This window comes from Desmodus rotundus, chromosome 12 (assembly GCF_022682495.2).
Source record: "Desmodus rotundus isolate HL8 chromosome 12, HLdesRot8A.1, whole genome shotgun sequence".
Classification (NCBI taxonomy): domain Eukaryota; kingdom Metazoa; phylum Chordata; class Mammalia; order Chiroptera; family Phyllostomidae; genus Desmodus; species Desmodus rotundus.
The window spans coordinates 16,519,719-16,533,498 of NC_071398.1; the positions used below are offsets into that span (position 1 = coordinate 16,519,719).

General features: G+C 38.8%; 1 protein-coding gene across 2 annotated transcripts in view; it reads left to right on the plus strand.

Moving 5' to 3' along the window:
• WWP2 (WW domain containing E3 ubiquitin protein ligase 2) overlaps positions 1-13,780 on the plus strand; it is a 148,239-nt gene that overhangs the window by 24,264 nt on the left and 110,195 nt on the right. For both annotated transcript variants that reach the window (XM_024556137.4, XM_024556138.4), the window contains exons 3-4: positions 787-934; positions 1,286-1,407. In XM_024556137.4, coding sequence (XP_024411905.1) covers positions 787-934; positions 1,286-1,407 — 270 coding nt within the window. The remainder of the gene's footprint in view (positions 1-786; positions 935-1,285; positions 1,408-13,780) is intronic.

Genomic DNA, 13,780 nt, shown 5'->3' on the forward strand with positions numbered 1-13,780 from the left:
CCTGGGGCAAGGACCTGGCTTCCTCAAGCCCGTTTCCTCCTGGATGAAATGCGGGTGCGGATACGTTCCCTGCCTCAGGGGTTCACTCTGAGGGTTCAGTTAGATAATGTGTGCTTAGCATAGTATCTGTAAAAAAAGTACTCATTAAATCGTAGCTATTATCTTTATACCAGTTTTTTTTACCTACATCATATTTACAAAGAATGAAAAAACAGTGGACTCAGTGTTAAGCAGTGTTGGGTGAAATGGAGATATTCTTATAGCGTTCATGGGCATTTACATAGGTTTACCCTTTTTGGAAAGGAAATTAAGCAGTTTTGAGAATTTAAAAAAATGTCTGTTTCCTTTGGAAGAATACTCTAAATGCAAGAAAATACTCTATATACATTTGTGGTAATTTTCCCAGAGCAAAAAATTGGAAGCAATCTATTCATCAGTGAAAGAACAGTTAACTAAATCGTGGCATATTCTTATAATGGGCTTATATTATAACCTTTTACAATGTATTTTGGGAGGAGAAGAATTTTTAAAGAATTGGAGATGTAAAAGATGAAAGTCTGAAAGTTTGGATTTACCAATGTCTTGTTTTTAGGTAGGAGTGATTTTTATTTCTTATGCTTCATATTTTTTAATGCCCTCACATTTTTAAAAAGAAGTTTTCTTAGAATCAGGAAAAAACAAAATTTATTTAAAAAAAAATACAGCTAAAAAGAGTGAGATCGTCTGCCACAGGGGGGCAGCTGGGAGCCCTCTGCCTCATCCTTCACTTCTTTCTTTCCCATCCAGTGGTGTCAGCAAAGCCCAAGGTACACAATCGCCAACATCGAATTAACTCGTTTGTGGAAGTGGCAGTGGATGGGCTCCCCAGTGAGACCAAGAAGACTGGGAAGCGAATTGGGAGCTCCGAGCTTCTCTGGAATGAGATCATCATTTTGTAAGAGAGAATCCCTTCTCTTTGAATGCAGTAACATGGGGGAAAGAGAGAAGGCGCTCCAAGGGGGTTGTGGGAGATCCAGGTGTCCTGTGGTGCCTTTAACTCTTCTGCCTTTGGTACCTGAGGTGCTGCCTCTCTTTAAGTGTTTCCACATGATTGAGCTCATAGAGTGTTCATTATTAGCTAGATGGTTACAGGGTCAGCTTTGAGGGTGGGGGAAGGGGTCATGTGAGCATCTTCCTGTTTGGGGTTTTCTTTCCCCCTTCCAATTGTCAGCAACATCTGTTTTCTTCTAAGCGATAAGAGTGACTGATCTGCTTGGATGTGATGAATCAAGTATTTGTTTTCCAGGAATGTCACGGCCCAGAGTCATTTAGATTTGAAGGTCTGGAGCTGCCATACCTTAAGAAATGAACTGCTAGGCACCGCCTCTGTCAACCTCTCCAATGTCCTGAAGAACAATGGGGGCAAAAGTACGTATGAGGAAGGGGTGGCCGATGTGGTTCATTTATGTGGGTGGGGAGAAGAACTCGGAGGCATGGATTTCTCTCAGCAGGGCCGAAAAGCCCGGTAATGCCGTTTCCTCCCGGACGTGGACGGGGGGCCGCAGTGACTGCTCCCCTTGGATGCTGTCTGGAGTTTTAGGAAGGCTGAACACTTCTGCTGAATTCATCCCCCTTTGCCAGGGGCTGTAGTGGTGGGGTACAGTGATGTGTCCTCTTGATACTTCGTAAGGTCATTGCTTTTCCTCTGCCTCTGCCCCCCTTTTTCTAGTCCAGGAGATACGGGACGTGTAGAATCAAACTGTCAAATGTCTCCAGCCGACACCATTACTTCCCTAGTCTGGGTCCTGGAACAGAACAAAGGGACTGTGTGCACACGCGCGCACGCGTGTGTGTGTATGTGTGGGATGGCATTACAAATATTGCCCTGTGCTTAGTAGGCACTCAATAAACATTTATTGGATTTTAGAATGTGATGGAAGCTCTATCATAATTATTCAGGGTGCCTCTGCTGCATGGAATTCTAAACCCTAACATCTATTTATTGTTGTTTGTGGTCAGTGGCATAACCGTGGCTGTGGTATCTGAACCCTCTCTCATAAAAGCCTCTATTCATAGCAGTTCCATATGTGGCGAGGGAATGCCACAGAAAGAAAGGCTCCTTTTTCTCTTGAAGGCTGCTGTCTAGAAAATATTTTCTGAAAGTGGATGTAGCTAAGAGAGGTGTGGGGGTAGGGTATGTTGAGTCCCAGGGAGAACGCTGCATTGATTTGAGTCCTTTCTTTCTGAGGCCTTGTCCTTTCTGCCGGGCACACAGATGTGGTGGACCCACCCTGACTGTGGGAATGGCTTAAAACTAGGCATATGTCTCTATTTGAGTTCTGCAGGGAACTCCCTGACGCTCAGTCTTCCGAGTTGGTCTTTATTTTCCCAAACTTTAGGCTGCCTTTTACGATTTGATTCTTAAAGTGGATTACATTTATTATGTCATTTGGAAATATACTTGTGCGTGTTCTTGCATTCGGGTTAGCAGCCCGCCGATTCAGATCAGTTCAAAGGATGAGTGTCCTTTTCTTTCCTTCTTCATTTGTCCAGTCAGCATACTTTTTCTTTTGATTATAAAAGTAATTGTAGAAAACCTGGGAATTACGGAAAAGCACCCAGACACACAAAGAAAGTAAAGTTCGGTAAGCACAGCACCTAGTGATAATTATTAACATTTTGATATATACCCTCCTGAGCTTTTTTCCTGTGTGCAAATGTATGTTGATATTTAAGGCATCAGTGAAACAAAATTGAGATCATAGACAAACAATATTTTGCAACATGCCTTTTTCTCTTGAAAATGTATCAAGTATCTTTATTTTTAATTACTATAGAATATACGTAACATCAAATGATTCATCATAACCATTTTTAAGTGTACAGTTTAGTGGCACAAAGTATATTCACATTACATGCAGCCTTCACCACCACCCATCTCCAGGGCTTTTTGTTTCCCAAACTCAAACTCTGTACCTATTAAACACCAAGTCCCCTTCCCTTCCCTTTCTCAGTCCCCCATTATTCTGCTTTCTGTCTCTATGACTCTGACTACTCTAGGTACTTCATATAAGTGGAGTCATACAGTATTTGCCTTTTTGTGACATGCCTCAAGCCTTATTCACGTCGTAACAGGTATCGGAATCTCCTTTTTAAAGGCTGAATAACGTTCCATGGTATAAACATACACATTTTGTTTATTCATCCGTCCAAAGATGCTTGGGTTGCTTCCACCGTTTGCCTATTGTACATAGTGCTATTTTGAACGTGGGTGCACAAATATCTCTGTAACTTCCTGCTGTCAATTCTTTTGGATACATACCCAGGAGCAGAATTACTGGTTCATGTGCTATTTCTATTTTCAATTTTTTTAAGAACCACTGTACTGTTTTCATAGATGCTGCACCTTAAAATATATCAACATAGCTTTAATTTTTCTTCCAAAATTCAGTTCTTGATGACTACCTGGTAGTAGTCTAGCAGATGGCTGGATGAGAAAATGAATCATAATCACAAAAAATACTATGATAGACTTGAAAGTTTTAAAATCTTTGTGCCCACTGTTTAAAATTTACTTCAGATAAATTATTGAACACGGACTTTCTGGGTTTAAACATTTCTCAAGGTTTGTGATACAATACATACTGTCAGATTACCCTCCAGAAAAGTTCTACCAATTTACCTTCCCAACAGCAATGGCTGAGATCGCTGGTTTCTGTTGCACCTTGGCATTTGTTGGATTTTTCTGTAAGAAAAAAATTATTATTTTTTATCTATTGATAATTAACATTAAGTAGAGTTGGTTCATTTCTGTCTTTTTGGCTGTAGTATTTTAAAGTAAATTAGAGATGTACTGGCATTTTATCCTAGATTCTTTAGCATACATCCCTTAAACACAGGATGTTTTCTTACATAACTACCAGATCAGCATCACGCCTATCATATTGACATGATTGCCTTATTATTACCTACTACCCAGTTTATATTCAATTTTATGAATTATCTCAAAGTGTTGCTTTAAAGTTGGTTTGCTTGAATCTGGGTTTGGCCAGGTCCTCTTGTTCTGTTTGGTGGTTATTTCTGTGAAGTATCTCCACCTCCACCCCACTGATTCAGTGTTTTAAAGTGTGTTTATTGCCTTATCCTTTGTTCATCCTTATATTGAAGTGTGCAGTTTTCACTTTAGGTTAAAAGAGTTCTTTATATGTTAAGGCTATTATTTTTTGTCTTATAATTTGTAAATGCTTTTCCAGTTTTTCATTTGCATTTTAATTTTGTTGATTTTCTTTTTTCAAATAGATATTTTAACCCTTTGTATTTTCAGCCTCCTCTTTTATGCTTTGAAAGGCTTTACCCATTCTGAGATCAGGTAAATAGTCATCTTTATTTTTTCCTAATTCATTGTGATTTTATTTTTTCACATTTTATTTTCTATCCAAGTGAACTTATTATTATGCACAGAGTAAGTGGGGAATCTATTTACGTTTTCCCAAATAGTTAACCAATTGTTTTAACACCGCTCATTGAATAACCTGTCTATTTCTTCCTAGTGATTTGATTTGCTACCTTCAGCATATATTAACAACATATGTATACTTGGGTCGATGTAGGGACTTTCCATTTTATTTGTTGTTTTAACATCACTCTGTCTTAGCTGTTGTGGCATTATAATATATTTTAATATCTGACAGTTTAAGTTTATCTGCTTTTCAAAATCTTCCTCCCTCTTTCCTTTGCACATATGACATCATCACACGATGTGAATTATTTTGTCAGGTTATCCCCTCTTCCTACTTTCCTTCTCTCAAATCCCTTGAGATTTTACTAGAATCCTGCCAATTGTAAAGCTCCTTTATGGAGAATTTCCATTCTGAATCTTCCTACCCAGGAATATGGGATGTGTCTAAATTCATTCACATCATTTTCAAGTTAGATAGACTTTAGATAGACTCTTTTAATTTTCAAAATAATTTTGCTGTTATTTTTAATGGTATCTTTTCCTATGGTGTTGTCTAACCTAGTGTTGTTAGTATCTGACTATTCGTTTCTGCATTTTCTTTTATATTCTGTCAGTTGCTGAATTCTTAGTATAGGTTTAGTTTCTTTTGGCTTTTCTTTGCAGGCATTTATGTGGTTCCTAAGACTGATAATTTTGCTCACTTATATACTTCTTTTTCTTGTGAGTTGCTTTGTGTACACTTTCCTGTGTTAGTGGTGATGGAGCGGGTGTCCTGCCCTGTCTAATAACCATGTTCCTAGTGACTCTGCTGGCGTAAGGCTGGGTGTTAGTAACCTGTCTTCTTGGTTTATTAATCTTTTTGGCTTTTTTTTTAAAGTCAGGAAAGGGTTTGAACTTTCAGCAAATACCTTTTAAACAACCATTGGGATAATTATATGATTTTTCTTCCTTCAATTTATTACATTAATTTCCTAATAGTAACAATCTTAGAATTTTTAGAATATACCTAATTGCTCATGTTAGATTATTTCTTGAAAGTTTTGTTACAATTGCTTGTTAATTTTATTTGGGGGTTTTCCATCTATACTCACAAGTTACATTTGTCTGTAGTTTTGTACTATTTTTGTCAGGTTTGGAATTGAGGTTAAGCTAATTTTATACACTAAGTTGCAGTGCTTTCCAGCTTTGGGAACAGACTGTATAACATGGGAATTATCTGCTCCATGAGCACAGGAAAGAGCTCACCCATGAAACCGACTGGGTCTGGCAGATTTCTTTGAAACAATTCTTTGATGGCTTTTCCAGTATTTTACCCCATAATGATTGGTTTGTTCAACTTTTCTGATTCATCTTGCATCAATGTTGTTAATTTAAATATTCTGAGAAAATTGTTGCATGAGAGTCTCAAATTTATTAGTATAAAACTATTAAATAGCATTCTCATTTAAGAAATGTTTCTAGTTTTTCCACTTAAAATTTTTGGTATTTGTGTTTCTTTCCCAATTTTTTTCTTGACTTGTGTAAACGTTTTGTTTTGATTTTAAATTAATGTTTTACAGGACAATGTCTTGGATTTTTTTATCAACTATACCATATTTTCTAAGGATAATTTCCATTTTTGACTCTATTAATGTTTTCCAACTATTTGCCCTTAGATCTGTTATATATATTTATTTAATCAGTAAGTCATTTATAGCTTTTGATTTAAAAGCCTAGTGCATTTATTTTTGTTCTTTCTTGTTTAATAATGCAAACTTTTTTTTTTTAAGAGTAAAGTGAAAATGAATTTATTAGTGAAGCAGTGAGACAGAGAGGGGCTTCTCCACAGACAGAGCAGCCCCCTTGTAACAGAATTTGCTCTCTTTATTGAGATTCATTTCATAGGGGATGGTAGCATATTCAATAAGGGGGAGAAATATTCCGGTTCTTCCAGAGAAAAGAGTCGGGACTTCTCAGAGGAGCTCTGTCAGCCATGTTGTGTCCTTATACGGGCTTCCCATTTCTGATCATGTCATGAGGGGTGTGCTGCTTAGCATATTAATATATTACAATGAGCATATAATGAGGGTAGGGGTTACTGTTAGGTGAAATTAGTCACAGTGTTGGATCGAGCTGGTCTCTGCTGGTTTTGAGCCATAAATCCAGTGGGGAGTGGTCTTCCTCCAAAACATTGTTGCCTTGAACTTGACTTTGATTTTATTACCCCCTGAGTATTCAGTTTTGCTCTTTTAAGGAAAAGCCCACAAATCTTCAGTGATACACAGCTCAATGAATATTTATATTTGTTCATGCTTGTGTAATCACCACTCAGATCAAGACAGAGAAAGTTTCTAGGGCCTCAGAAGGACCCCTATGTGCCTTATAGTTAATATCCTTTTCTCCTACTCTGAGATAACCACTAATAGTGACTTCTGGCACTATTGATTAGTTTTGCCTATTCTTGAATTTCATATTAATGAAATCATATAGTATGTTTTCTTGTGCCTTGTTCATCATCTTATCTGTGAGCTCCATCCATGTTTTTACATGTAACAGTATTTATTTTTTTATAGGGGTGTAGTATCCTAGTATATAAATATACAATGATTTATTTGTCTATTCAGTTGGTGGACATTTGGGTGGTTTCCAGTTTTGGGCCTTTATGAGCAAAGCTGCTATGAACATTTGTACACATGTATTTTAGAGGACACGTACATACATTTCTATTGAGTATATTCATACCCAGGGGCTTTGGTTCCTGTGGTGGGTGTGTGTTTAGCTTTAGTAGATACTGTCAAGCAGTTTTCTGGTGGTGAACCACTTTCCCAACTCATACCTTTTGCTGTGTTCTTCTGCTCACTGTTGCGATTTTCCCTTTAAGCCCAGAGTATTTGCAAGGATGTTTTTTTTAAGTTTCCCAGGACTTCTGTTGTTTGTGGAAGCAGCTGCAGCTCCTGCCACTCTTTCCAGCCCCAGCCTTAGCACTTTGAGTGTGTGGCTAGGTTAAGTAGTGAGGTACATCGGATGCGAATCTAATGGAAAATGTGGGTTGTAATAGGGCAAAGGGCTGCTTTTTCTTAGAAAAGCAAATCTTAAAGGATGACAATGGCATAGCTGATATGTACATAATATTCCAGCCATGTTTCTTAAAGTCTTCTGTTAGCTCAAGACTGTTTCTGGTGATTGTAAATCTGTCATACAGAGAAGTGGTTATGAACATGTAGACTCCGTGGAGTCTAATTACCTGGGTTTGAGTCCTGATTCTACTAGCTTTGCGATGTGACGGTAACTTAACCTTTCTGTTTCCTCTTTTGTAAAATGTTGTTTCGAGATTAAGTGAGCTAATTTGGCACTCATAAGTATATATAAGCAGTAACAGTAGTAGTAGCTACTGTCTCCTTTGGCACTTTTCTTCCCAAGATTGGGAGGTTCAGATTTAGAGATGGACAACAGAGATCCTATTTCCTAATGTAGGACCTGCTTGCCTAAATGGGAGGTAGCCATGAAGTTCTCCAGGACAGAATTCTACGACTGAACACATGCCAAAGCTTTGGGAGTTGTGGAGTGGGGAGGCTGACATTAACGAGGGATATTTCAGCACCATTGTCTTGGTGCCTGCACCCCTTGGGGAGCTGCTGGGCTGGATGTTTCCAGATTAAGTATCAATAAAGTTACATAGGGTAATGGGTCTCAGTGTGTTAGGTGACTTCTCTCACTGTGGCCTGGTCTTCCTGAAACCACCTTTCCTGGGAAAGGGCCTGATCCGTAGCAGTTCCCCTACCTGGCATTTTTCTGTTCCACAAGACACAATTCCTTCTTTCATCTGCTCCCTTGTTTTCTCCTGGGTGGACTTGGAAGTTGACTGGGAAACGCAGCTGGTGTTTTCTGCCTTCCCCTGGCAGAGGGTTGTTATGGTGGAGGGTTTGACTCAAGTCCTGCAGTTGCAGAATGGACAGTTTTGGCTGACTTTCTGTGGGGACATCAACCTGGCTGGGATTGCAAAAAGGACTTGACCAAAAGTGCTGGTTTGGCTGTTAAGGACAGCTCTATTCATCTCTGTGCAGAAGCCAGACTTTGAGGTTGAATATTGATTTTCAAAAACTGTTTTTTAGGGGAATTTTCACACAATCCCCATCATCCAGCTTCTGTAGTTATCAGCATGTTTTGACTGTACATGCCCACTGGATGATTTTTCAAAATTGATAGCAGGTAGGGCCCAAGACTCAGTTTTCTTTCGGAGCTCTCCTCTTCTGCAGCTGGCCTCATTAACACTATGGACCTTGGCATGGCCAAGGTCCTACTTTCAAGGAGGGAAATGTACCTTGAGGTAGATTTAAAAAATTATTTATTTTATTTTTAGACAGAGGGAAAGACGGGGAGAAAGAGAGGGAAACATCAGTGTGTGGTTACCTCTTGTGTGCCCCCTACTGGGGACCTGGCCTACAACCTCGGCATGTGCCCTGACTAGGAATCGAATCGGGACCCTGTGGTTTGCAGGCTGGTGCTCAATCCACTGAGCAACACCAGCCAGTGCTGAAGTAGATTTTTTAAAAAACTTCCTTATTTTAAAATAATTTCAAAATCAGAGAAAAGTTACAAGAATAGGACAAAGAACTCCCCCATATCCCTCAACCACCTATTAATATTTTGATTCATTTGCTTTAACATTGTCTCTATACATATATGTATAATATTTTTCTGAATCATTTCAGAGAAAATTAGAAACCTTGTACTTCTTTATCTCTAAATACTTGTGTCTATTTCCTAAGAAGAAGAAGAAGAAGAAGAAGAAGATTTTCTTACATAACCACTGTACAATTAACCAAATGAAGAATTTTAACATTTTTACAATATTGTTATCTAATTCAGATTTTCCAGTTGTTGCAGTCATGCACTTAGAGGGAGTTTTCCCCCCTGGTCCAGGATCTCAGTTAAAATTATGCATTGCATTTAGTTGTCATGCCTCCTTAAATCCGGGAACAGCTCCTCAGCCATTTTTGTCTTTCACGACATTGTCATTGTTGAAGAGCACAGGCCAGCCTTCTGCAGAGTAGCCCCTCATCCCGGCTTTGTCTGATGTTTCCTCACGCTTAGGTTCAGGGTGTGCAGTTTTTTTGCAGGAACGCTCAGAAGTGGTGTTGTATCCTTCTCAGTGCCTCATGTCAGGCGGTCAGCTTTACTTGTTTCATTATTTATGATGTTGGTTTTGATCATTTGGTTAAGGTAGTGTCTGCCAGGTTTTTACGCTGTAAAATTGCTGTTTCTCTTTGTAACTAAAAAGTCATTTATGCGGAAATAGTTCAAGACTGTAAGTATCTGTTCCTCATCACAACTTCGCCTACTGGTTTTTGCATTCAGAAATGTTCATTAATGATTTTTGTCTGGATCAGCTATTACTGTGATGGTTGCAATCCCCCCCCCCCCCATTTTATCATTCCTTCCACATTTATTCGTTGGCATACTATGTCAAGGAAGTGCTTTTTCTTTTCATTTAGGTATGCGTGTATTATCAGTCTCAACTCACAGATTCTTATTTTGTTCAGTGGATTTTCATTTATTCCTGCCATTATTTTGATGGCCGAACTCTCCTTTGTTTGGCCAGTGGGTGCCTTATCAAGCTTGCTCCTATGTCCTTTTGACATGTCCTCGTCTTATTTTCCAGACATAATCCAATATAGATAGAATTTACTATATGATAAAGGTGGCATTTCAGATCAGAAGAGATGAACAATGGCATTAGGACCATCAGCTAACCCAGACCAGCAGCATGGTCCCCAGACCTGGAAACATGTCAGAAAAGTAAATTCTGAGCCCTTGTCCCAGAAACCCTGGGTCTGGGTCTGTGTTTTAACAAACCCTCCAGGGGATTCTGGTGCCTGCTGAAGTCTGAGAACCACTGAGCTACCACTTGGGAAAAATAAAGTTAGATACCCTCCTTATACTTACACTTATGATGGTTCTCTTTATTTAGTTTTTTAAACATTTAACCCTTTAATCAGTAGAGTTCATTTTGGTAGATGATGTGGGATAAGGATCTAGTTGTTTTTTTTCCCCCTAATACAATAGGTCTACAGTCTCACTGGTTTCATTCAAGGGTGTGCCATTAAGATTTTACTATTTTTAGAGAGAGGGGAAAGGAGGGAGAAAGAGAGCATGAGAGACATCAGTGTGTGGTTACCTGTCAGCAAACCCCCTTCTGGGGACCTGACCTGCAACGCAGGCGTGTGCCCTGACTGGAAATCGAATTGGCGATCCTTTGGTTCGCAGGCCCACGCTTAATCCACTGAGCCACACCAGCCAGGGCTCTTCTCACTGTTCTTCTTCTTTAAAATGTGGGTCTTGAGCCTTCGTTTTCCCTGGCAGATGTTATATATACACATATGCACACGTACACACACAGAAATGTAAATAGCTATTTCTGCGTCTCTATATTAAACACCATGAGTTCATACTGAAACCTCTAATTCTAATTCCACTCCACAGTGCTCGTCCTAACCTTTCTTCATTCCATTTGAGAACCCTGGCTCTTCACATCATCCACATGATAACTCATTTCCTCAGTTCTGCGATGCACAGAAGGCGGTTTGAGAATTGCAGGGCTCACAGCACTGTGATCAACGAAGTAGACTTCAAAAAGCTCCTTGTTTATGCTGCTGTCCATTTTCTATATGTCTCTTTTCTTTACACCCTGTGTGTGTCCCAAATTAAAAAAAAGAAGAAAGCAAACAGCTCCCTAGTTCTTTACAAATCTTCCAAGTGGGGGGTTGTTCCCACACTTTATGTTCCAAGAACAGAACAGATAGGCCAGTCAGGAGGGTGCACTGCCTCCCTCGCTCTTGCACGAGGATGGCGAGTTGTGGTGGGTGGGCTGTGCACCTCCAGGAGGCATGGCTGACAGACAGTGCATGCATTTATTTTAAAGTAAACACAGCACTGTTTTTCCAGTTTTTCAACTGAAAGATAAACAAAACTACCGATCCTTGGAACTTGAGTCAGAGGGAGAGGAGGGAAAGTGAAAAAAAATTGCTCTACAGTTAAAAACAATTTTAAATTTAAATTTGCAAAATTGTTCACCGTTTCTTCAGCTGAGGAGGAGGTGGGCAAGGGAGAAATGGGAAAGGTGGTGTGTGACGATAGGACATAAGCTACAAACTTGAAAAGGCCTGATGATAGAAATGGCTAGACCGGTCCTGCATAGCCAATTAGTTATTCGTATGAACCCGATAAACCACAAGACCTAGTTATTTCAGTCCTGTGGAATGCTCACAGGAAATTCCTGAGGAATTTTCTCTTGCTCCCCAAATTGAAAATATTAATATTTTTCTCATTATAAAAGTAATATATGCTCCTAAAACTAAAAATGTTATTGCTGTTTTCCTGATATTCATGATTATTGAAAACAAAGACAAAATATTCTCAGTGCTTCATATGTATGAGGCATTGTTTTGTTGAATCCTTGATCTATATTAAAATTTATTCAGTTCTGCTTCATACCCATGAGATGGATTGTATCACGATTCCCTTTGCTGAGGAAATGCTGGCAGACGTTATATAATTTGCCTAAAACCACACAGTAGGTGGTGGCAGAATCGGGATTTAAACCAGGCCTTTCTGTCTCAGAGATTTTGCCTGTAATCTCTGCATATACGGTCTTCTAATGAAGGAGAAGGTTAAAATCACTTGCAATTTGATTTTTCAGAGCTAACCCTGTTAATATTTTGTTGTATATCCACTAAGCATTTTTTTGGTAAATCATATATGCATGTATGTGTGTATAAACTATTTTTTTCCAAAGTGGAAACTCACTATACATATTGCTTTGTAACTTGCTTTATTTTAGCCCAGTTTTTTCCTCTTTAATAAAAGCAGATTATATTTAATGGCTGCCATAGCTTTTTTTGTATGAATGCGCCATAGTTTAACCAGTCTTTTATTCTTGGCCATTTCTATTTCTTCAGGACTATAAGCAAGACTTTTTTAAAAATTAAATTTATTTGGGTGACATTGGTTAATAACATTATATGAGTTTCAGGTGTACAATTTTACAGTACATCATCTGTACATTGCATTGTGTGCTTCTACCCAAAGCCTAGTCTCCTGTCACCATATATTTGACCCCCTTTACCCTCTTCATCCTCCCCATCTCCTACGTCTCCTTTGGTAACCACCATGCTGTTATCTGTGTCTCTAAGTGTGTTAGTTCTGTTTGTTCATTTGTTGCTTTTTGTTTTATATCTCACATATGAGTGAAATCATATGGTTCTTGTCCTTTACTGTCTGACTTGTTTCACTTAGCATGATACTCTCGAGATCCATCCATGTTGTTGCAAATGGCAATAAGTCATCATTTCTTTTTATTGCTGAATAGTCTTCTGTTGTATATAGGTACCACATCTATATCCATCATTGGTTTAAGGGCACTGAGGTTGTTTCCATTTCTTGGCAATTGCAAGTAATGCTGGAATGAACATAGGGGTACACATATCTTTATGAATAAGTGTTTTGAGATCTTTCAGGTAGATACCCAGAAGAGGGATTGCTGGGTCATATGGTAGCTCTCTTCTTAATTTTTTGAGGAAACTCCATACTATTTTTCATAGGACTGGATCAATTTACATTCCCATCAGCAGTGTTAAGGGTTCCCTTTTCTTCACATTCTCTCCACCAGTTGTTTTTTGTCTAATGGATAACAGCCATCCTAACAGGTGTGAAGTGGTATCTCATTGTGGTTTTGATTTGCATTTCCCTTAGAGCTAGTGTAGTTGAGTACTTTTTCACTTACCCATCGGCCCTCTGTATATCTTGGAAGTGTCAAGTCCTCTGCTCATTTTTTAATTGGATTTTTTTTGTTGTTGTTGAGTTATATGAATTCTTCATATATTTTGATTATTAGCCCCTTATTGTTTGCAAATATCTTCTCCCATTCAGTCAGTTTCCTTTTTGTTTTGTTGATGGTTTCCTTTGCTGTGCAGAAGCTTTTTAGTTTGATTTGGTCCCATTCATTTATTTTTGCTTTACTTTCCTTGCTTTTGGGGCCAAGTTCTTAAAAATCCCTCTGAGACCAAGGTCCTTAAGTTTATAAGCAAGACTTTTGGTGAATTTTTGTAAAGATATCTTTGTGCTCTTTTTCTTTCTTTTTATGGTAGTAAATTTTTAGGAATGCAATTGCTGGGTCAGAAGGCAGGTGTGTTTCAAGTCTTTTGATGCCTGTGGCCTGGGTGTGCGGCAAAGGCTGGTGTACCTGGCCCCCTCACCCTCAGTCGCACTGGGCATTGTCAACCTTTTAACCTCCACTGGTCTGTCTGTTCAGATGTGAAAAGTGATTTCTCTTTGTTATTTTTAATTTGCATCTTTTTTCTTTTC